Below are 21,790 nucleotides of genomic sequence, written 5' to 3' on the forward strand. Positions count from 1 at the left end.
CTTGTTGGACATGACAGGAAATATACGTTATTAAAATAGAGTAAGACTTTGATGTACATCTGTGGGAATTTGTGCCCATTCAGTCTAAATGCATCTGTATGACTGGGCACTGAAAGCTTCAGTTGATGTTCCAGTTCATTCCAAAGCTGTTGAGTGGTGCTGAGGTACTGGAGTTTCTTTAAACCGAGCATTTCTTTATGTCTTTATAGAGCTTGCTTTGTACACAAGGGTAAATGTTGAAATAGGAAAGAGCCTTCCCTAAACTGTTAATGCAAAGTTGGAAGCATATAATTCAGTTTATATGGTCCATATATAAGTGATGTATCAGCTGTTAGCGATTGTTGTGACTGAAACACATTAATTTAAAATTAGAAGGGATGTCCCAATACTTTTGTCTATATAGTGTAGGGACTAGTTTGGGTGTTAAGCAGACATAGAATATATAATGTACTGGTTGTACTGGGGCTTGGTGGGAGGCACTGTCGCCTCACAGCAAGAAGGTCCTGGGTTTGATCTCCATGCAGGGCAGTTTGGGTCCTTTCTGTGCAGAGTTTGCATGTTCTCCCCGTGTCTGCGTGGGTTTCCTCCAGGAGCTCTGGTTTCCTCCCACAGTCCAAAAACATGCAGTCAGGTTAATTGAAGACACTAATTGGATAAGCGGTTAAGAAAGTGAGTGAGTGAGTGCTTGTACTGGCAAATTAAACTTGAAATAAAGAGTAAAAACAGTAAAAACATCGAAATAAAATAGTAATATAAAATAAAATGGATAGTGTAACAGGTTCACTGTAAGAAATGAGGAGAACTTGGAGAGCGAGGTACCAGTTTGCCTTTCTTGGAGGCTTCATTGACAAGACACACACACACACACACACACACACACACTAGAACCAAAGCAAAGAGAAAAACCTTGATCCACGACTCCCTTACTCATTCAGAGCAAAAGACAAAAGACGTGAGAATGGGTGGTAAATATTTGTGCTAAATTATGCACCATGTATTAAACGTGTCATATAACCGCTTGCTCCAAATTCCCCCTCAAAAATATAGACGTGCACACCGGCGGTCAGCTTTCCAGAGCACCTGCTGGCCTTAGAGTGTTAATGTCCTCAAATGTACTGATAATGAGTCTGACAACGAGCACTTGTGTGCGAGTGTGTGGTCACATTTGCTGGGCAGAAAGCCTGTCACCTGTTAGTCAGATTCAACACGCCGGTCATTCCTCTGTTCTAAAATAAAATGCCCCCAACACTCTCCGTGCACACACACTGTACCCCTGCTCACCTTCAGAAGCACAAGAAGTGCCTCCCTGCTTTTAGTACGCTGAACGTATCCTTGTTTAGAACACGAGTGAGCTTTTAACTGGACAGATTTGTATTTTTTTCTTCTGTATTTTTATATCCGCTTCACACACACATGTAAAGGAAGCATAATAACGACTCCTAATTTTACACTCATTACAGTTTCTATCTCAACAGTAACACACTGGAGACTGGAGCTATACACCGATCAAGCATAACATTATGACCACCTTCTTAACTGACTGGCCTGCAGCTATACAGTCCCATGCACAACAAACTGTGATGCTCTGTGTATTCTGACACCTTTCTATCAAAACCAGCATGAACTTCTTCAGCAGTTTGAGCTACAGTAGCTCGTCTGTTGGATCGGACCACACGGGCCAGCCTTCTCTCCTCACGTGCATCAATGAGCCCTGGCCGCCCATGACCCTGTTGCTGGTTTACCACTGTTCCTTCCTTGGACCAATTTTGATAAATACTGACCACCGCAGACCGGGAACACCCCACAAGAGCTGCAGTTTTGGAGATGCTCTGACCCAGTCGTCTACCCAGACTATGAGAGGAAGTTTTAACCAAGCTAAAATAGAAACAATCTGTAAAACATATAAATAAATAAATAAATAAATACATTTAACACTACAGAATAATAATATGGAATCAAGAGGCCACAAAGTGAAATGACATACTAAAATGTGTCACACCAAGTAATGTATTCCAATCATGGATTTACTTCAAATATGTAAACGAACTTGACATTATACATGTGTGTTTTATTATAATTATTGATTTTCTTTAGTTGTTTGATTTTGGAAGACAGGATCAGCCTAAAAAACATGGTACCCTGCTCGTTTAGTGTTTTACCTCATATTTCTGGTTCTTATGTCATGGTATGCATGATGATTATCCTTTTTTCTCTCGACTTTAGTGTGTCCAATCGCCGATTGAGTCACGCTTCCTCTCCACTAATGCCGACCCCCGCTCTGATTGAGTAGAATGAAGCTAACCTACGCCCCCTCCGACACATGGGCAGTAGCTGTATGCATCTTGTCACCTACACTTGCGTGCATATGTGGATCAGCACTTTGTACGGAGAGAGACACCCTGACAGCACTCTTTCCTCGTCTCTGTGCAGTCACCATCAATCAGCCAGCAGAGGTCGTAACTGCATTAGTTATGAGAGAGTCCTTATCCGGCTTGATATCCTACCCCTATATGAACAACAGGCCAATCGTTATTCAGGTGGCTACTCAGCCCATTTGAGATCCCAGCTCTGGTGTTCTAGTGTGTGTTTTACCGCTACCCCACCTGAGCGGCATGATTATCCTTTTTAAAAAGAAATACATTATACATTACGGTACATCTAAAAACACATTAAATGTTCAATTCAGTAAGATTTCTTCAGGTCACACACACTATTTGGGACAGTCGTGTCCCTAATAAAGAGGCCAGTAGGTTTAAACAGTAGAAACAGTAAACATTTAATAATCCCAATAACGCTGCTGCACCTGATACTCTCCTACTATGCACTGATAAAAAAACAAACCTCTTCATCTTAGTTTAAAATATGCATATATTTTATTTGGCTCAAAAGGTGTGCTAGTAATTTCCATTCCAAGTGTCATCTTTGCCCCCCTTTGGCCATCAAACACTGAATATTAAAAGGTTTAAATTTGCCATAAGTGCACGAGTGAAATCCTCAACATTAACATTAATATCCATGTTTTCATTATTAATATAGAATCACTTTTACAAAACATAAACATACACGACACACATCAGGGTTTATATAATATGCCTGTTAAACAAAAATGCCATGTTTCTAAATCACAAAGTTCAGTAAAACTGGTACTAAACGGTGACCTAAAATGATCCAGGAGAGCCCGGGCGTACATTAATACCCTTATGCTTTTAACATTTAACAGTGTCAGTGTCTTTATTCATGAATCATCCCTAAAGAGAAGTGCTGATCATCCATCAACATCCATTTTTTACTTGGAAATACAACCTGATGTTTATTTTTTGTGCGGAATATCGCTGTACCTTTCCAAATTCAGTTTACACCTCATAAACTATGATGCTAGCTGGAAGCCGTTTAGGTCAGAAGCGCTACAGTCACTAAATCTTGGCATCCGGCTCTAAAACCGTGCTGTCTGCTGGTGATTTCCTGGTTGGAGACTTTACTAATACCAAAAAAGCACTAAGTGTGCTGGAGGCCAGGGCTGTAATCCGTTTAGGATGGGGTGGGTGGGTTGGAAGTTCAGCCATGTTGGTACGTATCCCTCTCTTTTAAATCGTGTGTCCAGTCTGGATTGTTGATAGTCTCCACTCTTTTGCTTGTGTTCTGGTGTGGATGCGATGCTCAGGCAGGGTGTTAGATAAATAGGGCAGAAGCATTCAGTCTGGGGTCAGCCATCCACTGAGATGTGATAATGGACAAATTCTTCTTTGTTATGTCATATATGTGATTTATAACCTACACCAATGAGGCATAACATTATGACCACTGACAGTTGAAGTGAATAACACTGATTATCTCTTCATCACGGCACCTGTTAGTAGGTGGGATATATCAGGCAGCAAGGGAACATTTTATCCTCAAAGTTGATGTTAGAAGCAGGAAAAATGGGCGAGCGTGAGGATTTGAGCGAGTTTGACGAGGGCCAAATTGTGATGGCTAGAGGACTGGGTCAGAGCATCTCTTGTGGTGTGTTCCCGGTCTGCAGTGGTCCAAGGAAGGAACAGTGGTAAACCGGCGACAGGGTCATGGGCGGCCAAGGCACATTGATGTCCGTGGGGAGCGAAGGCTGGCCCGTGTGGTCCGATCCAACAGACGAGCTACTGTAGCTCAAATTGATGAAAAAGTTAATGCTGGTTCTGATAGAAAGGTGTTAGACTCCATGCCTCGATGAGTCAGGCCTGTTTTGGCAGCAACAGGAGGACCAACACAATATTAGGAAGGTGGTCATAATGTTATGCCTGATCGGTGTATATGTTTATCCTATTGTATAAAATTTTATAAAATAGAAATTGCTCATTCAGTGGTCATCAAATGAAACTATTTAGATTGGGAATTTGGTTAATTAACGGCTTATAATAATTAATTATGAGTCCATAACCTTAAATTGTCTGAAATAATCCATGACACATTTAAAAAGTTTAAAAAACATTGAGGTGTTTTAATGATTATTTTAGGCTAAGAAAAGGGTCCTATGTGTTAATTAATTAATTTTTTTTAAGTTTAAACAACGAGACTATTTAATATTCACAGATTTTACAATCTATCACGCAGCACATTTCTTCTGTCTGTCTGTTAAAGGAACTTCTCTATTTTAAGTGCTGGTGTTTCCCATTGGGTCAGTATTTAAGACCTGACTTTGTAAAGCTCTCTTTTAATAGGATCTGTTTATTATAGAGATGTAGCATAACTTAAGCGAAATAAACTTAACGCATCCTGCCCAACACTCATAAACAGCACTGCCCAAATCCGTCAAAGCATCCCAGAATTTTAATAGAACCAATAACCAAAACGTGACTATTAATACTTTTACTGCCACACCCTCTTTTGTTTGATTCACGTCAAAGAACCTCCTACTGTTCTAAAAAAAAAACATGAGTACCCAGGCTTTCTTCTGAAGTTCATTTCGGTCACTTCTTAGGAAGCACTTTTGACAAACCATAAAACAGCCTTTATGGTCCTCCAGGCTGCCAGCTGCTCAGTTTGGAGGAAGCTAATTCGGATTCTAGGTCAGCTCATACCAGCAGCCTCTTCCTGAAACATACACAGATAAATAGGCACTGTTCACCGTCATGGAGGTACAGAGGGTTTTACCATTAAGTTTGAAGACTCGGTGGTATGTGTGGTACTCTCCAATCTCACAAAGCACTTTTTGAGGCAGATGTGGTGTCCAGTTTTGCTCTGTCCAGCCATGTCCTTTCTGTCAGATTCATTAAGTGTGAAGAACCTGGTCGGATGTTTTGACAATGTTTTTTTTGTCCAGTTGACATTAATGCCAAAATATTTAACATATTATGAATTTTGTCCTCTTTTGGTTCTGCAAATGTTAAAGACACCAAAATATCATCAGTTCAAAACATCCAACTTTTTTATCTTCATCAAGACTCTTCATATTGTCCACGTGTCCAAAAAAGACCCTTTAGAGGCCACTACACTTTGTCCACCTGTCTAGGGTCAAAGTTCACAAATCAGGCCATGTGTGCCGTGACCTGCGATGCAGAACTCGTCAGCCCCAAAGTCCGCGAGTCGAACAGCGATTGCTGACCGCTACTGAGCATGTGCAGACTGTCCGCAGGCGACAGCACCTGCCTGTCTGTCAAGGTACCGCTGGGTGAGGAACCAAGAACCGAGCTTTGAGTGGCCGCCATCTTTTCAGGACTTGTAGCCAATCTCGGTGAGGTGGAGAAGTTGTATCCGTAGAGGCCGTACGGACTGTGCAGACGAAAGCCGTTATACGAGCTCTGTGGGCTTTGATTGGTGGAAAAGGCATTGTGGCCAGGGCTATGCATAAAATACTGGAGCTGAGGGGCGTGACTCGGCATACCAGGGATGCAGGAGAATGCCTCAGAATCTGCCCCGGCCACATAAGCGGGGTTTCTGGTCGAGCCGAACGCGTCGGCTGCTGAGCCGGCCAATCGGTTGAAAGAGTCTGCGGTCAGGGGTGGGGCGAACCGATGAAGAGGGTGGCTGGTTCGGCTGCAGGCGGAGTAGTCGCAAATAGGCCCCGCCCCAGAGGCCAGGTGAAACGCTGGAGAGGTGCAGGACGATGAGGAGAGTAGGTGTGAGTGTGCAGTAGATCCGACCACGCCATGGGACCCTGCTACACCTACATCATACATAAATACGTGTATTAGCAAACAAAAACACACACAAATGTTTAAAAATGAAGCTTCATAAATGAGCTTTAATTGTGAAAATGGTTCTTGTATTAAATTTATTTATTTATGAGCACAAATAATTTAGGCTTAGTGGCAAGAACAATATAAAATGCTCCTCTTAGAGCTGAAAACCTGACTAAAATATCATAGACCAGCAGGTTCTGGTGGTGACCAGTGTTTGTTGGATTTTGAACACCTTTAAGTACATTTGTCTTGATACTTAGCAGCATTTGTTGTGTTTTAAACACAAAACTACGGTGGCCGAGAAGTGCAAAACAAATTTACATTTCAGAAAACAAAATTACAAAAAAACCAAAACAAATTTACAACAAAAGCAAAAACAAATTTACAAGTGCTCAGGTACCCAGTGTTTGTAAATTTGTTTTGGCATATGTAAAAGTGTTTCAGCACTTGTAAATTTATTTTCGGCATATGTAATTTTGTTTTCTAAAATGTATATTTGTTTTGCACTTCCCGGCCGCACATTTCTGACGGAAAAGGCAGGGACAATAAACCGGAAGTGCGTGTTGCTTACCTGCTGTCAATCAAACTGTTTCTCAGCGATAAAGTGAACGGAGTTTGTGATGGTGACGATAAACAAGGTTTTGTCTAGTTTGTGGAAATCATTTTATCCAGTTGACCCGCTATTGTTTTTCTTGTGGAAAGTTTTGTGCAGACGGTTAGACGTGGCGTGTGCATCTCTATTTACCGTCCGCTCTTCTAAACATCTAAGGAATTCCCACAAGAACAACAAAAGCGAAATAATGAAAATAATTAACACAAAATGGACAAAACATTGTTTATTAGGGACGGAACATTTGATACCGAGGCTTTAAAACTTGTTTCACTTTTGTAACACTGGACTCAGTGTATCGGAGCTTATATTAAAGCAGCATGTGCGGGACTGATGAAGCTTTGGTGCTGTGTTTTATCTCACTCACTATATAAGAGACAATCAAACCAGGGTTACCCACCGTCCTGTAAAATACACAATCCTTCTTTATCTGGAGACTAAACGCCGCGTTCTGTATTGAACTGATACAGGACGCTTTGTTCCGTATTTTTATCAGTGGGAGACTGAGGGAATTATATTAAGTAGTGTTCACTTTTATTCTTAGTAACGGTGTGTGTGTGCTGGTTATAGCAGCAGGGGGGGACCTTACACAGTCATGAGAACAAAGGTTTTATTTATGGTGTTTAAAATTTATTATTTTCATTCTTTATAATAAGTCAGAACCATATTTTAGGCAAAACAACGCACTCCGCCCACTGTGCTACACATATAGCGGTGTATTAAACAGGTTATGTCACGTTACTAAGAATAAAAGTGAACACTACTTAATATAATGAATTAAGCAGCAGTTTCCTTCTGTTTTATACACCACACCGTCTCCCACTGATAAAAATACGGAACAAAGCGTCCTGTATCAGTTCAATACAGAACGCGGCGTTTAGTCTCCAGATAAAGAAGGATTGTGTATTTTACAGGACGGTGGGTAACCCTGGTTTGATTGTCTCTTATATAGTGAGTGAGATAAAACTCAGCACAAAGCTTCATCAGTCCCGCACATGCTGCTTTAATATAAGCTCCGATACACTGAGTCCAGTGTTACAAAAGTGAAACAAGTTTTAAAGCCTCGGTATCACATGTTCCGTCCCTAATAAACAATGTTTTGTCCATTTTGTGTTAATTATTTTCATTATTTCGCTTTTGTTGTTCTTGTGGGAATTCCTTAGATGTTTAGAAGAGCGGACGGTAAATAGAGATGCACACGCCACGTCTAAACATCTGCACAAAACTTTCCACAAGAAAAACAATAGCGGGTCAACTGGATAAAATGATTTCCACAAACTAGACAAAACCTTGTTTATCGTCACCATCACAAACTCCGTTCACTTTATCGCTGAGAAACAGTTTGATTGACAGCAGGTAAGCAACACGCACTTCCGGTGTTATTGTACCTACCTTTTCCGTCAGAAATGTGCGGCCGGGAAGTGCAAAACAAATATACATTTTAGAAAACAAAATTACATATGCCGAAAATAAATTTACAAGTGCTGAAACACTTTTACATATGCCAAAACAAATTTACAAACACTGGGTACCCGAGCACTTGTAAATTTGTTTTTGCTTTTGTTGTAAATTTGTTTTGGTTTTTTTGTAATTTTGTTTTCTGAAATGTAAATTTGTTTTGCACTTCTCGGCCACCGTACAAAACCAACACCAACCAATTTAAACCAGCAGCAAACGAGAAGGTGGCAGAAATAAACAGCTGGCAGCAGCCAGCAAATGATGGGTAACAGCTCTACATATGCAATAGGTGTCAGAGTTTTTGGTAAAACTTTTCTCAATCTGTTACTTATGCAACACATAACACTTTGTTAACAAATCTATAAATTATGTATCATGAACGTTTTCAAGAATCAAAATACATTTTTCCATATAACCCACCCTACACATCTACACACATTCATTATATATTAAAGTAAACTGTGGCTAAATGATCGCTCAGAACAATACTTTACCTGGTTTGGTCATTCCTGGTATGTCCTCAAATGTCAGAGTTCTTAGCGAGGGCCTCCAGAAGGCGTACGATTCCACCAGCGCCTCCAGTCCCATCCTTCAAGATATAAAGATAAAACTAATTTAACAATGTGCAAAACACCACTGCACAAAACAGTACCTCAAAATGTATGTTTGATCTTTGCACTAGACCTATAAGAACAATGGAAATCTGTCAAACTCAAAGTGGATTTTCAGTAAAATGAAACGCATACCGAAAATAATCTGAGTTACTAATGTTGTTAAGAAGGACAGTAGGACACAGACTTATAATTTCTAAAAGGTACTAAGTTTTACTGTGTAGCTAAACGTAATAATGTTGTCATCTTGTTCAATTGTAATCATTTTCTCTACAGGACCTGTAAATATGATATATTATAAAAAATTATTAAAAATGTCAGAATGATGAAATAATTACATGTACCGAGGAGAAGTAAGTAAGTAAGTAAGTAAGTAAATTTTATTTATAAAGCACTCTTAAAACAACTTACGTTGACCAAAGTGCTGTACATCGAATAAGCATACATAACACAACAATATATTAAAAAAGTAAGAACCAAATAAAAATACAGAGTAAGAGACAAAATAAAACAAATACAAATAGACTAAACAATTAAAATTAACACAGCTCCTCACTGTTCAAATGCCAGCTTATAAAGGTATGTTTTTAGGAGTGATTTAAAAACAGCGGCCGAAGGTGCTTGTCGAATATTAGGAGGTAGAGTGTTCCATAGCCTCGGAGCATAAACTGCAAATGCACGATCACCTTTTAGCTTCAAACGAGCCCTAGGAACAGTCAACAAACTCTGAGTGGCTGATCTTAAAGATCGCTGTGCGGTTGCGGGAGAAAGCATACCACTGAGATAAGCCGGGGCTTGACCATTAAGCGCTTTAAAAACAAATAAAAGCACTTTAAAATGAATCCTGTGCTGAACAGGCAGCCAATGTAGTGAGGCAAGGACTGGTGTAATATGGTTTCTTTTCTTGGTATTAGTCAGTAACCTTGCTGCTGCATTCTGGACTACCTGCAAGCGCCGCAACAGAGACTGACTAATCCCAATATACAGAGAATTACAGTAGTCAATTCTTGCAGAAATGAATGCATGAATAACTTTTTCCAGGTCAGAATAGCAGAGAAAAGGCTTAATCTTCGCAATATTTCTGAGCTGGAAGAAGCTATTCCTTACCACAGAGTTGATTTGTTTATCAAATCGGAGGTCAGAGTCAAAGATAACACCAAGATTTCTCACAGATGTTTTGACACATGTAGACAAGTGACCAAGGTTATTGGAGACACTATTGATGTGATGAGGACCCCCAAAAACGATAACCTCTGACTTGCTTTCATTCAGCTGAAGAAAATTGTCAGCCATCCACCTCTTTATGTCCTCAAGACAACTGCTAAGAGATGTTAACGAGCCATTGTCATTCGGTCTAATGGGAAGATAAAGCTGTATGTCATCAGCATACAGGTGAAAGCTGACATTGTGCTTCCTAATTATTTGACCCAATGGCAGCATATAGAGAGAAAAAAGGAGGGGCCCTAGTATGGACCCTTGTGGAACACCACAAGAGACATCAGCAGAAGAAGAGAAATAGCTGCTAATATTCACTGAAAAGGTTCTATTCTTAAAATAAGATATGAACCAATTCAGGGCCTCTCCCTGTAACCCCACCCACTTTTCCAGGCGACCAACAAGTATGTCATGGTCAACAGTATCAAAAGCAGAACTAAGGTCCAATAAAATGAGGATGGCACAATTTCCCTCATCAACAGTAAGTAGCAAGTCATTTGTCACCTTCAGAAGAGCAGATTCAGTGCTGTGCATAGACTTAAAGCCAGATTGAAAAATCTCAAAAATACCATCTCTACTCAAAAATGGTAAAAGCTGAGAATATACAACCTTTTCCAGCAATTTAGCCAAGAATGGTAATTTAGAAATCGGCCTATAGTTACTAACCACTGTAGCATCAAGATTATGCTTTTTGAGCAGAGGTGTAACTACAGCATGTTTAAAGCATGCTGGAACAGTACCAGTGGCAAGGGAAGTATTAATGATATCCAGGACAAAAGGTCCTAATATATCAAATGTCTCCCTAACTATCTGTGGGGGCATCACATCAAGTGGGGAGGTTGTTGGCTTTGTTTTCAGCACCAAATCTGTTAATTCGGAGATTGAAACAGCCTCAAACTTTTCAAACATACCTGGGCACGGCGGTGGAAGTGGAGAATCTATACCCAAGTAAGTAATGCCAGACCTAATTGTTTCAGTTTTTTCCACAAAAAAGTTTAAAAACTCTTCACATACTCTAGAAGAAGGAACATTTCCAACTTCGGGTGATGATTTAAGTAAAGAATTTATTGTACTGAACAGTACTTTAGGTCTGTTATAATTTTTGGCAATTATGCTTGAAAAGTATGCCTCTCTAGCAGACTTAACAGCTAGCTGATAGTCTTCCAGGCAACCTTTAAAAATATCCAAACTTACTTGCAATCTGTCCTTTCTCCATTTCCGTTCCGCTCTTCTACAAGCCTGTCTAATTTCCTGTGTGGATGCATTTAACCAGGGCTGAACTTTTGGTTTTAAGCGTTTAAATTTCATAGGGGCAAGAGAATCCAGAACAGCTGAACAGTTATAATTAAAAAAAGTAACTAAATGTTACTAACCCTAACCCTAACCCTAACCCGAGAAGATAATTCTACTCTCCCAAACATTGTAGTAACAGTTTTCAAATGCCCTGTCCTGATCGAGTGTGACAAACTGATCTCCATAAAGACATGATAGTAGGTTTGGCATGGCCTGCACTAAGCCCTGACCATAACCCCACTGAAACTTCTGCAAGGCTTATTAGTTTGCAGAGGAGTGGAGAATGTTGGGTAGTGTATACCTTCATACTACTTGTAGCTACATCTACCATACAGGTTATTTTTCTGGATATAATTACTGACTGTATCTGATGCTCTGTTCAAATTGTCGCCCTGCCTGTACCGCATTTATCAATTAAAATGGCCCCAATAGGACCCTCCCACCAGATAATGATTGGTTGGTGGACCATTCTCAGTCCTCTACTGAGACTATCATGGTAATTATTTGGCAGTGTGTGTATGTGTTGTTCTGGTATGAGTGTATCAGGTGCAACAGTGTTGCTGGGAACAAGCCATTGATGCTTGTATTAAGTTATTATTAGGTTTCTTTCTTCAAGCTATTTGGGGAATCATTAGTGCTTCTTTTATGGCATTATTTTAGGGAATCGTCTTTTTGTAATAGTAAGTGAGAAATGTTGTTTTTAATCATTCCTTAAATCATAAATCTATGACCAGAAAATCAAACACACTGTAAACCATGCAGATTTCAGTCACTGACGGCCATTAGCGAGCGTCCGTTCCAGACAGCCATGTTAGCGTGGGGCCCTTCACTTATCGCCATGCTTTGGGCAGAGCTCAGGTAATGAGGAACATAAACTGTGTGTCGATGTGCGTCCACAAGTGTGTGTGTGTGCACGTGTGTGTGTGTATGTCAGCAAGTCTTTCTGCATGGCTGTAATTATTTTCACACGGTCTTAACAGCAGGATCAGACGCAGAGTGCAGGAAGCCCCAGTTAAATCTTTACGAGGGAAGAGAAGGACTCTGGGAGAGGGAGAGAGGGGCGAGGTAATGACGGCTCTCAGCGCCCCTCGTTAGGGCGACCCGTTCCTCCGCCGCTGCGCCACTCAGGCGATAAGTTGCTCAAGATGTCTCGACTTGTCGCAACCCTGGTTTTGATCAGGCGGGCCCTGGTTTTATCAGGCGGCCGCTCCGGCTACCTGCCAGTTTAGTTTGTTTAGCAAACCGCTTCATTTTCTTGTAATACTCAAACGAGAGGCCAAAGAGGTGGATAGAGGACGAGGGTTCGGGGTGCATGTGGTGTGGTGTGATTTAGCAGGGTGTTAAAATCACTCTTGTTTAAAACTAATGAGCAGGGTAAAACCCCCCACCCAACACTCACCCCAACCCTTCCAGACTTCACCAGCACCACTAGTGCCTTATTACTGAGCAGAACCCATTTCCTGCTTATGCATTTATCATTTACTTTTCTTGCTTTTAAATGAGAACAGAGATTTTTATTAAGGCTTGGATGAAGAAGTAACTGATTTTATTGAGTTTTTAATTCTCCATATTTTTACTCCCTATATATAGATAAGTTTGACCTAAAAAAGTAGTTATATTACTGATAATCTGCCAATATGACCCACTGGCTTGAAGGTTGAAAGAAAAAATACCAACAACAGCAGCTCATTTTAAAACCATGTCTATTAAAAACATTGTACATTTTGAACATTATTGTTAATGCAATTAGAGTAAAATGAACTCAAGTTAATAAACGCCTTAATTAATCTTCTGTTAGCAATGCAGTTTTTCCATTTCAGCTAAATCTGTTTCAATAAAAACTGGGTTTACCTGTTTCGGCCCGAGTCTCTGAATCCTTTGGCGAACGGGTTCCTGTCGATTTTCAGTCTTGTGATCTGTAACACACACAGAATAACAGATTTTTCTTCTTGACCCACATCCTGTTATGTCGACCACTCTGACCCAGTACAAGTGACCTGTGTCCCATAATGCCACGTGGGGGGTGAAGGCTGTAGCCGAAGAGTGCAGTTATAGCAGAACTAAATTTAACTTTTATCATCAAATAAAATAATACTTTTATAAAATAAATTTAAGGCAAATTATTTGCTATTGTACGGGTCCACTAAAATACACAATAAAGATGCAGCATATAAGATATGCACACAAATACATCTTACTACCTTTATTTAATAGAACGTGATTAAAAAAATAATAATCAAGAAAAGTAAAAGCAAATAAAACAGTAAACAGCAAACATACTTTTTTTTTTTTAGCAAACTACAAAGCATTTAGCAAAAAATGCTCCCATTCTTTACTCTGACAACTGTTTTAAGCACTAAACTGCATAAAATCCACTGTAGAGTGCACAAATAAAAAGGGCTTTCAATTTATTCCCCACTAAAATGATACGGACAACTAACTTTGTTTCTTTTAGATTCATTCATACAAAAAGCAAATGCAATTAATGCACCCGATAGCAGAAGGACTCCTGTAACATAAACTGTAAGGTAAAAATAAAGAACAAACTTCAAACTTGTACCATAACCATGAAAACATTTTGCTAAACAGGCCAACTAATAGAAATCTGCACTGAAATGAAATACACAGAGAATCAAGAATTTAAAAGCTAGCATTTCCATGATTTTTGGAGGCCACTGAACAACATGGCAATCAAATCATCAGAGAAAATACTGCATGACACAACATTTAAAAATGGCATGAAATGGCACGAATCAAACCCTCACTGTGCATTATTTGGTGCATAAGGAGAACAAACTCTTTAATACAGATTGTTTTTTATGGGGTGTTTTATATTGTTTGTACTGCAGATGGATCCCAGACATCTTTAATCCCATATAATTACTCTATATTGCTATGGGAATTGTTCTCCTCCTCATATAAAAAACTAACAATGCCAAAAAAAATCAGCCCAACAGGAAGCACCTGCAGAAAATCAGACTATTAAAGAATGCATTGTGTATGTAGTGCTGTGAGCTACCTGCTGGTTCTGGTAAGCCGTGACTGTAGTGAAGACCGTTTCAGGGAAGGAAAAGGCCTTCACTCCATCCCCGGTTGGAACGGCTTTAACCGGGGAGAGCTCATCACCACACTCCTTACGGATGACGTGGACCCGGGGCTGGTACTTGTGCATGGAGTGCAGGATGATCTGGAACACATTAAGCCCGCACATCCGTGTTTAAAACAAGGAAACACAAGAATTACCAGAGTACTTTTTACCTCAATAAAAAACACACGTGTCCGCCGTTTCAAAGCCCGGACCGCAGGAATGCTTTCAATCGGGTCTGTTTACAACCTTCCACATTACAACATGTTCAGTCCTTTAAAATCATTCAGCAAAACAAAATGCACACCGGGTGACAATCACTAGCATGTGTCTTTAACAGGTACATAACACGAGTAGGCCTTTCTAATTATAACATTTAACCTCATTAAAGATCAGAGTCCAAAAACTCTCTAATACACCTATAGTGTGTTTTTCACATGGCGAAAGGATGCTTATGGATGATTGTGTTTGATATTAAACTTGTGAACTGATGAATCTTGTGTAAGCAGTAGCTACCTGTCTTGTCATGAATGTAACCTAAGTGTAAAACATGACGTTAGAATCCTATTAAATAAATAAAATAAATCGTCTGAAAAAAATAATATAAATATATGTTTTTATTTGTTACACATGCAGGATTTAGATTTTGTCAATTATGTTTTGTGGAGAAAATATTTTTACGCCAACAATCATCCCTTTAAATAGAGTTTTATTATACCGAATTATACAGTGACATTGGTGCTGGGGTCAACTTTATATATTAGCGAACTAACGACCCCCAAACTATTGTTTATACCTGTTTTTTTTTAGAAGGGGGGGGGGGGGGGGGGGTGGTCCAAGTATTATTTAGGAAGGTCCCAATCCACCCATAATGAAAAGGTCCTTCAGAAAACCGTAAATGGTTCCTCTATAATGTTTCACATGCAAAACATAGTCAATACAAAAAATAAATCATTTAATTATATTAAGTATGTTAATATGTGAAAAAAAATAATGGAGAAAATAGCACAAAAAAAATCACTTGTCATTTCACACCCGAATAACTGAGCGTAATCATTTTGTTCCTAAATGGCAGGGAAGTCCACTGTCATATCCCCATTTTTGAGGTGCAGATAAGTTTCTGGGCAAATTTAAACAAAATGGACTTTATTTTATTTTGATGTTGGATTTAATTCTAAAATAAAGAATTTATATAATTTGCATTTATTGACCTATAAATGGGTGTTAAATTGTTAACTGTTATATTAGGTTAGTTAATCAATCTTTAGTGCCATTCGGGCTAAATAGTATTACAGTATTATATACTATAAAAGTAATATTTAGTATTATATAAATATTTAAGTATAATATTTTTATTATTAGGGTAAGGTAAGGTAATGTTTGGGGATTGGTGGTTTCAAAAAGGCGAGAAAAAACACTCTAAACACCCCTGCAGTTAGTACAGTGAATTAACATTAAATTGGTTCTCTTACATGGCCTTGGTCATCCAGCTCGTTATTGGTCAGTTTGAGCTTGTCGAAGCTGATGACCTGTCGCATCCACGTCTCACCGGAAGCAGGAGAGTCTGGATGGATGTACACACGAGGTGGAACAGGCGAATCGGCATTTCCAGCCACCATCCATTTGGAGCTGTGGTAGACATACCTTAAAAATAAAACCACGTTCATTAGGGTACATCAGATGAGCACAATTTGGTTTTGAGGAGATATGTTTGGAGCACATTTGTTGCATGACCTTCAGATACTAAAGGTTATTCGTCAAAAGGACTGTCCAAAAGGTAGGATAGGTCTTCCTGTCAGGCCATTTGTGCAGACCACAGTGTGTTGTGTACACATAACAAGACATATAATAAATACATATATACAACTGCAGGTCAATATTAAACAAACAACTTTTCTTTTTACCTGTAGCGCTTGTTATCAACAGCTATGATGTCCATTGCGATGTAGTACTGCTGATGAGGGTCCAGTCCTGTAATTTTCACTCGCATGGCTGGAAACATTCTCCTAAAATGAAAATAAAAATATGCTTTATATTTAATATTTAATTTATATGAATTCTATTACATATCCTAAAAGTGACTTTTAGAAAATGTTATGGATTAGAAGGTGTTTGTGTAGTTGGCTATGAGCAGTAATGGTGCTTTGCACTATAATGACCCACCTGCCTGCTTTGGTGATGATCATTTCAGTCCCGATGTCATGGAAGCGTTTCCATAAGTCTGAGCCCTGCAGATCCACGCGTGTCTCCTCTGGTGCTCTGGTACCTGTGGGTGCTGGTGAGGCCAGAAGCTGGGAAGTGCGGGACGAAGGGCGAGGGCTCTCAGAGAGCACATCATCACACTCAGCTGAGAATCACACGAGAATCACACAGCAGTTTTACATCAGATAACAGTTGGTAGATTATATGAAGTGTACTGTTCTATTCTACTGACCTGTATTTAGTCTAGTCACCCAGAGTGGACTTTACTACTGGTATTGAATTCTCCAGCAATTTAGTACTTGACTAAGTTACTACATTTGTCTGTGTATATTACTATAAAGCTTTTACTTTATATTTTACTTTTCAATAATTATAATACGTCAACATAATAGTGCTATACGTCAAGAATACGCAATACTTAAAAATACGTAAGTTAAGAATAATAAAAAATATGTATTACCTAAATAAGTTATATATTCTGTTTTTTACTACCGCTTTCTCCTATTCAGGGCCACAGTGGGTGTCCTTAATAATAATAATAATAATAATAATAATAATAATAATAATAATAATAATTAATAATAATAATAATAATAATAATAATAACTTTAATGAATGCGCATTTTCGCATCATTTTGCTTTCAGCGTTTAAAATCCAGAATCAGGTCTGTTAAAGCCGCTATTAGAATTTATAGCTAGTGGAAGTCAGATAAGACCATAAAATAAATCTTGGTTGTAACAGGAAACAAGAAAAGAACGTGTTTTATTTTTTTGGAATGATGTGACGATGTTAACAAGGATCCGTCTGAATAAGCCATGCAAATAAAACAAGACTTCTAACTGCGACCACATTATTTCAAATTATTATTTAGTCCATAGTTTAATTCAAAGTGCATAGTTTATTTAATATGTGGTTAATGGATTTAATCACAAGTCCAATGTCAATGTGCAAGTTAAATTGCTCTACACCCTTTTACGTCGAAACCAAATAATAATAAAAAAACAGTCAAAAATTATCCTGTTTTAATTGCATTTACAACCCCAATAACTTCCAATAATTATATGTATTATAAACATACTGATATAATAATAGATAAGACATAGTTAGGTGGAATCTACACATTAGTTATACAAAAAAACCCCAAGAAAAACAGATATGCGAAAATTATTATTATTATTATTATTATTATTATTATTATTATTATTATTATTATTGTTATTATTGTTTATTATTATTATTATTACCAAAAAAGTATCTGCAATCTTACAAAATAACACCGATGATTAACGATACCGAAAACAAACGTCTTCTGTTTGTAATGTAATTTCTAATGATTTTTCACATTTACTTTTGCCTTTAGGAATAATATCTTTAAATAATAAAAAATAATAATAACATAATGAAATAAGTTGTTTTAGTTATCGTTAACTTATATTGTATTTTCCTTCTGAACGTGGACCATGTAAAGTCTCATATTTTAAATTATACATATTTGCTCCCATTAAAGATTTAAGGGTCTCAGAGTTTGAAAAGGAACATTTGACCTGCACTGAGGATTTAAAATCATAAATGTATACGTGCATTTATCTTTTAAAGTCATTTTAAAGTGTAGGATGTTTTCATAGCGTTAATCGTGAATGTCAAATAAATTATTTTATAGCTTTTATATTATATACTGTGCAATAAAAATACTCGTCAAACCCCTAAAATACTTAGATAAAAAACACGGTCGTGAATGTACTGAAACTAAACCAATATCAAAATGTCCCTGTTTTTCTTTCCTTAGAAAAACTGGGTGTTATTTTAAATGGAGATATTTCTAAACTTTAATGGGATGAACAAAAATGATTGTACTATTCTGTAAACGAAAAAAAGTTAAGAAAAAGGTTAGTTAACTCAGTACACAGTTAATGTCTAATGTTCTAAATGTCTTCAGAAATTAAGCTTCACTTTTTCGAGTCTATTATTATTATTATCATTATTATTATTATTATTATTATAGGCAAGGGCTGCAAAATACTCTTAATATACAAATATAAAGGATTTTACACTCTAACGGCCAGTATGAACTATATTTTGTATCTTAAAGGACCCTAAAATCTGTCCGAACCCCACAAAACCAAGCAGAACTTCATTGCACTTCATTGGAACTTACGGGAAGCATCGCAGTCGGTGTCGCAGCTCCGAGCTCCGGCGCTCCCGGTCAGACTCGCGACTTCGTTGAACTCCCCGAAACAGCTCTCGGTGTCCTCCTCCTCCTCCTCCTCCTCATCCAGCTTCCTGCGCTTCTCCGCACCGATCAGCGCTTCCACCGAGAACGCGTGCGCCTTCAGGCTCATGGTACACGGAGACCGGCGCTTCTCAGCCATGATTAAAATTCAGTAATCACATCCACTCAGGTCAGATCGGTTCGGATCCGGTTCGGTTCCCAGGTTAATGTCCTTCCAGCAGCGGGATTAAACGGCAGTGCGAGGCGCTCAGCTCGATCTGTCATTAAGCGCGCGCGGACACCGACAGTCAGCAGCCGAGACCCGTTAAAGAGCCAATAACCGGGGCTGAGGGGGGGCAGGACTGCTGCCTGTCAATCACTCAAGCAGCCGACCAATAGGAGCACAGAGCGTCGCCCCCCTCCCCTCACGAAACGCGTGCCATCTTTTAGCGCAAAAGCGGCGAACACTGGGGTTGCCAGATTGAAACAGAGCAATTCATGCAAATGAACTCACCCACCTATACTAGGGTCAAGCTCGAGTAGCCAGTCCACCTTTTGTAACTTTTTGGATGGAGAAAACTGGACTACCTGGAGGAAACCCATGCAGACATCAACCTGAAGAGAGAAATAAATAATGGCTCTATAGGTCCCTGGAGCTGTGCAACAAGAATGAACGTGATGCTTTGGCCTTTTGTAGTAATTAAGTTTAAAGGTGGCAGCATTAGGTGGTCCTGATGTTTTGGCTCATCAGTATCAGTGGATAGAGTACCAGGCATTGTTAACAGCTAAATTACTCTTTTTGCATTATTGGATTTATGCATTAGGAAGAATTTCATGATTGTGATTTGATTTGGCAACCCGGCAGACCGACTAAAACGCTCAGCTCAGTGCAGTCGCGGCATTGTGATCATTTTCACAGTGCGGCTGCACATGCTGCACATATTTTTACACCCCCCCACCCCCCCAAAGAAACACCACCAGCACTTCCCCCAGGAACCCACCAGCCCTAGCAAGTCAATCATGTATCATAATGACCGAATCCACACCCAGATTAGCGCACAGCCGCTCCGCTTTACACTCAACTATAGCAGAGTAACACGGCGTGACACCCAAAATATATCAATAAAAAAGAAGAAACACCTTCATTAGCACCTAATTACTGCCATTAAACAAAAGTGCATAAAAAGCTTGTGTTCAGGCTGTTCTTTCTGATTTGCGCGCATGCGCGCACACACTGTTCCCGAGCTTTCCACAGGCTCGTTTTTCCTAATTATTATGGACATCAAATGGGGGTAATGCAACTTCATTTTAGTGCACTTACACATTATTGCAATTTAGCTCTGTACTAGTAAATATTGAAAAAGTGTACGTTCACTTAAGGACATATATAAATCTTTAGTTGACACCAAAGATTCATATATGTTATAACATTTAAACATTTCTGTACATTTCTAGGGTAATAAATAATTAGCTTTTTGCAGCATGATTTAATTTTGGCCCATTTCCTTTGCCAATTCGTCAAGGTTAGGAAGGTCCCTTATATGGACTTGCATTTTAAAATGCTTTAAAATCCAACACAAGTTATTTATTACCTTGTACTGTTTTTAAACAACACAAGGTAAATTCTGCACTCTGCAGTGAGGTGTGATGTGTGAAAATAGCTCTTTAATTTTCTTACTGTGGGCACTAATTGAATCATGTTCATTTTATTTATTATTATTTTTATTTTTCCAAACCATTTGTATTAATGTTCTTCAGATATTTAGCCTAAATGATGGGAAGAGTTTCGTAAATAATTCAGAACCAAATTTTGAGTAAAATTTTAAAATGTTCTTATTTCTTCGTGATGTCAGTATTGATGTTTACATGTTGACATGCTGATTCTTTTCTCACAAGGTATTTAATATTATCTTTATATTGTTTATTGATTTAGCAAAATCTATTTAATACTGCCCTTGTACAGTCTTTGTACCTGATGTATCTTACTTATATATGCGCACAAAATAAAATAACTTATACGTTAATTATACATGTTAAAATGTGCAAATGTGACCTGAATAAAGTTAATTGAAACTGTAATGTTGGTTTGCTAAAAACTATTAGTATCTACAAGTATCAACCTACGTCTACAGTCTTATGGAAAAGTTTGGACATTTAATGTATTAAAGTAAAGATCCTGCTCAGGAAACTTTTCATGTAATTTTCTGCTCATTTCGGTGCATGATTTTTATTAGATGGACATATTGAGGGAAAACATAAAATATTAAATGTGCCATGACTTTTACACATGACACATTTTGTTTTATTTATGTGTTGGATTTTGCTAATAAACTGTCTAGATAAAAATATAACAGATATGTTTTTTTTGAGGATGTTATTTTCTAATCAACAGGAATGTACAAATCCTTCCATGAATGTATAAGGACGTGCAATTATAGCTTTATAGTATAAGCTTTATATCGTTTATGGATGTAGGAGAATAAAACGAATAGCCGTTCAAAGTAGACCGACACCCCGCGGTACAAATCACATAAACTCTGAACACCTTTCAAAACGATCATCGCCTTAAAACCGCTTTTTAATGTAGTGCTGTTGTTGTTTTAATCAATCTTAACAATTCATTATAGGCTATAGTGTGTGTGTGTGTGTGTGTGTGTGTGTGCCCCTCCCTTACACCTTCCAGTGTTTTTTTAATATAACATAAATAAGTGAAACCTCTGATCATATTGGCCTACATTCATCAATAAGAAACAACAAAAATCCAACATTTGTATCGTAACTATTTCCCATTAATAATAAACAATCAATAACGCCTGATTAGATCCATACAGCTCATTTTAAGGGGTTTATTGACACTAATACTGAGCGGCTCAGTTTACTGATGTTCACTAAATCTCATGAGTTATATTGACAATTAACACAGCTGCTTTAACGTTCAAATACAGTGTTTA

At 38.4% G+C, this 21,790-nt stretch overlaps 1 protein-coding gene across 1 annotated transcript; it reads right to left on the minus strand.

The window, feature by feature from the left end:
• Positions 1-5,386: 5,386 nt before the first annotated feature.
• tbx18 (T-box transcription factor 18) lies at positions 5,387-19,067 on the minus strand. The gene is made up of 8 exons (XM_063015681.1): positions 18,786-19,067; positions 16,591-16,774; positions 16,332-16,433; positions 15,900-16,071; positions 14,362-14,529; positions 13,194-13,258; positions 8,718-8,812; positions 5,387-6,139 (listed from the first exon to the last, which is right to left on the minus strand). Exons 1-8 carry the CDS (start codon positions 18,997-18,999, stop codon positions 5,502-5,504), a joined length of 1,638 nt encoding a protein of 545 aa, XP_062871751.1. The 5' UTR covers positions 19,000-19,067; the 3' UTR covers positions 5,387-5,501.
• Positions 19,068-21,790: the final 2,723 nt, after the last annotated feature.

The sequence above is a fragment of the Trichomycterus rosablanca genome, chromosome 19 (genome assembly GCF_030014385.1).
Source record: "Trichomycterus rosablanca isolate fTriRos1 chromosome 19, fTriRos1.hap1, whole genome shotgun sequence".
Classification (NCBI taxonomy): domain Eukaryota; kingdom Metazoa; phylum Chordata; class Actinopteri; order Siluriformes; family Trichomycteridae; genus Trichomycterus; species Trichomycterus rosablanca.

Excerpts from the sequence above, each read along its gene's own strand:
- tbx18 (XM_063015681.1), bottom strand. The coding sequence starts at position 18,999 with ATGGCTGAGAAGCGCCGGTCTCCGTGTACCATGAGCCTGAAGGCGCAC. Across the intron at positions 16,072-16,331 it reads GTTGATAACAAGCGCTACAG|GTATGTCTACCACAGCTCCA; the intron begins GTAAAAAGAAAA and ends TTTATTTTTAAG. Across the intron at positions 13,259-14,361 it reads CGGCTTACCAGAACCAGCAG|ATCACAAGACTGAAAATCGA; the intron begins GTAGCTCACAGC and ends TGTGTGTTACAG.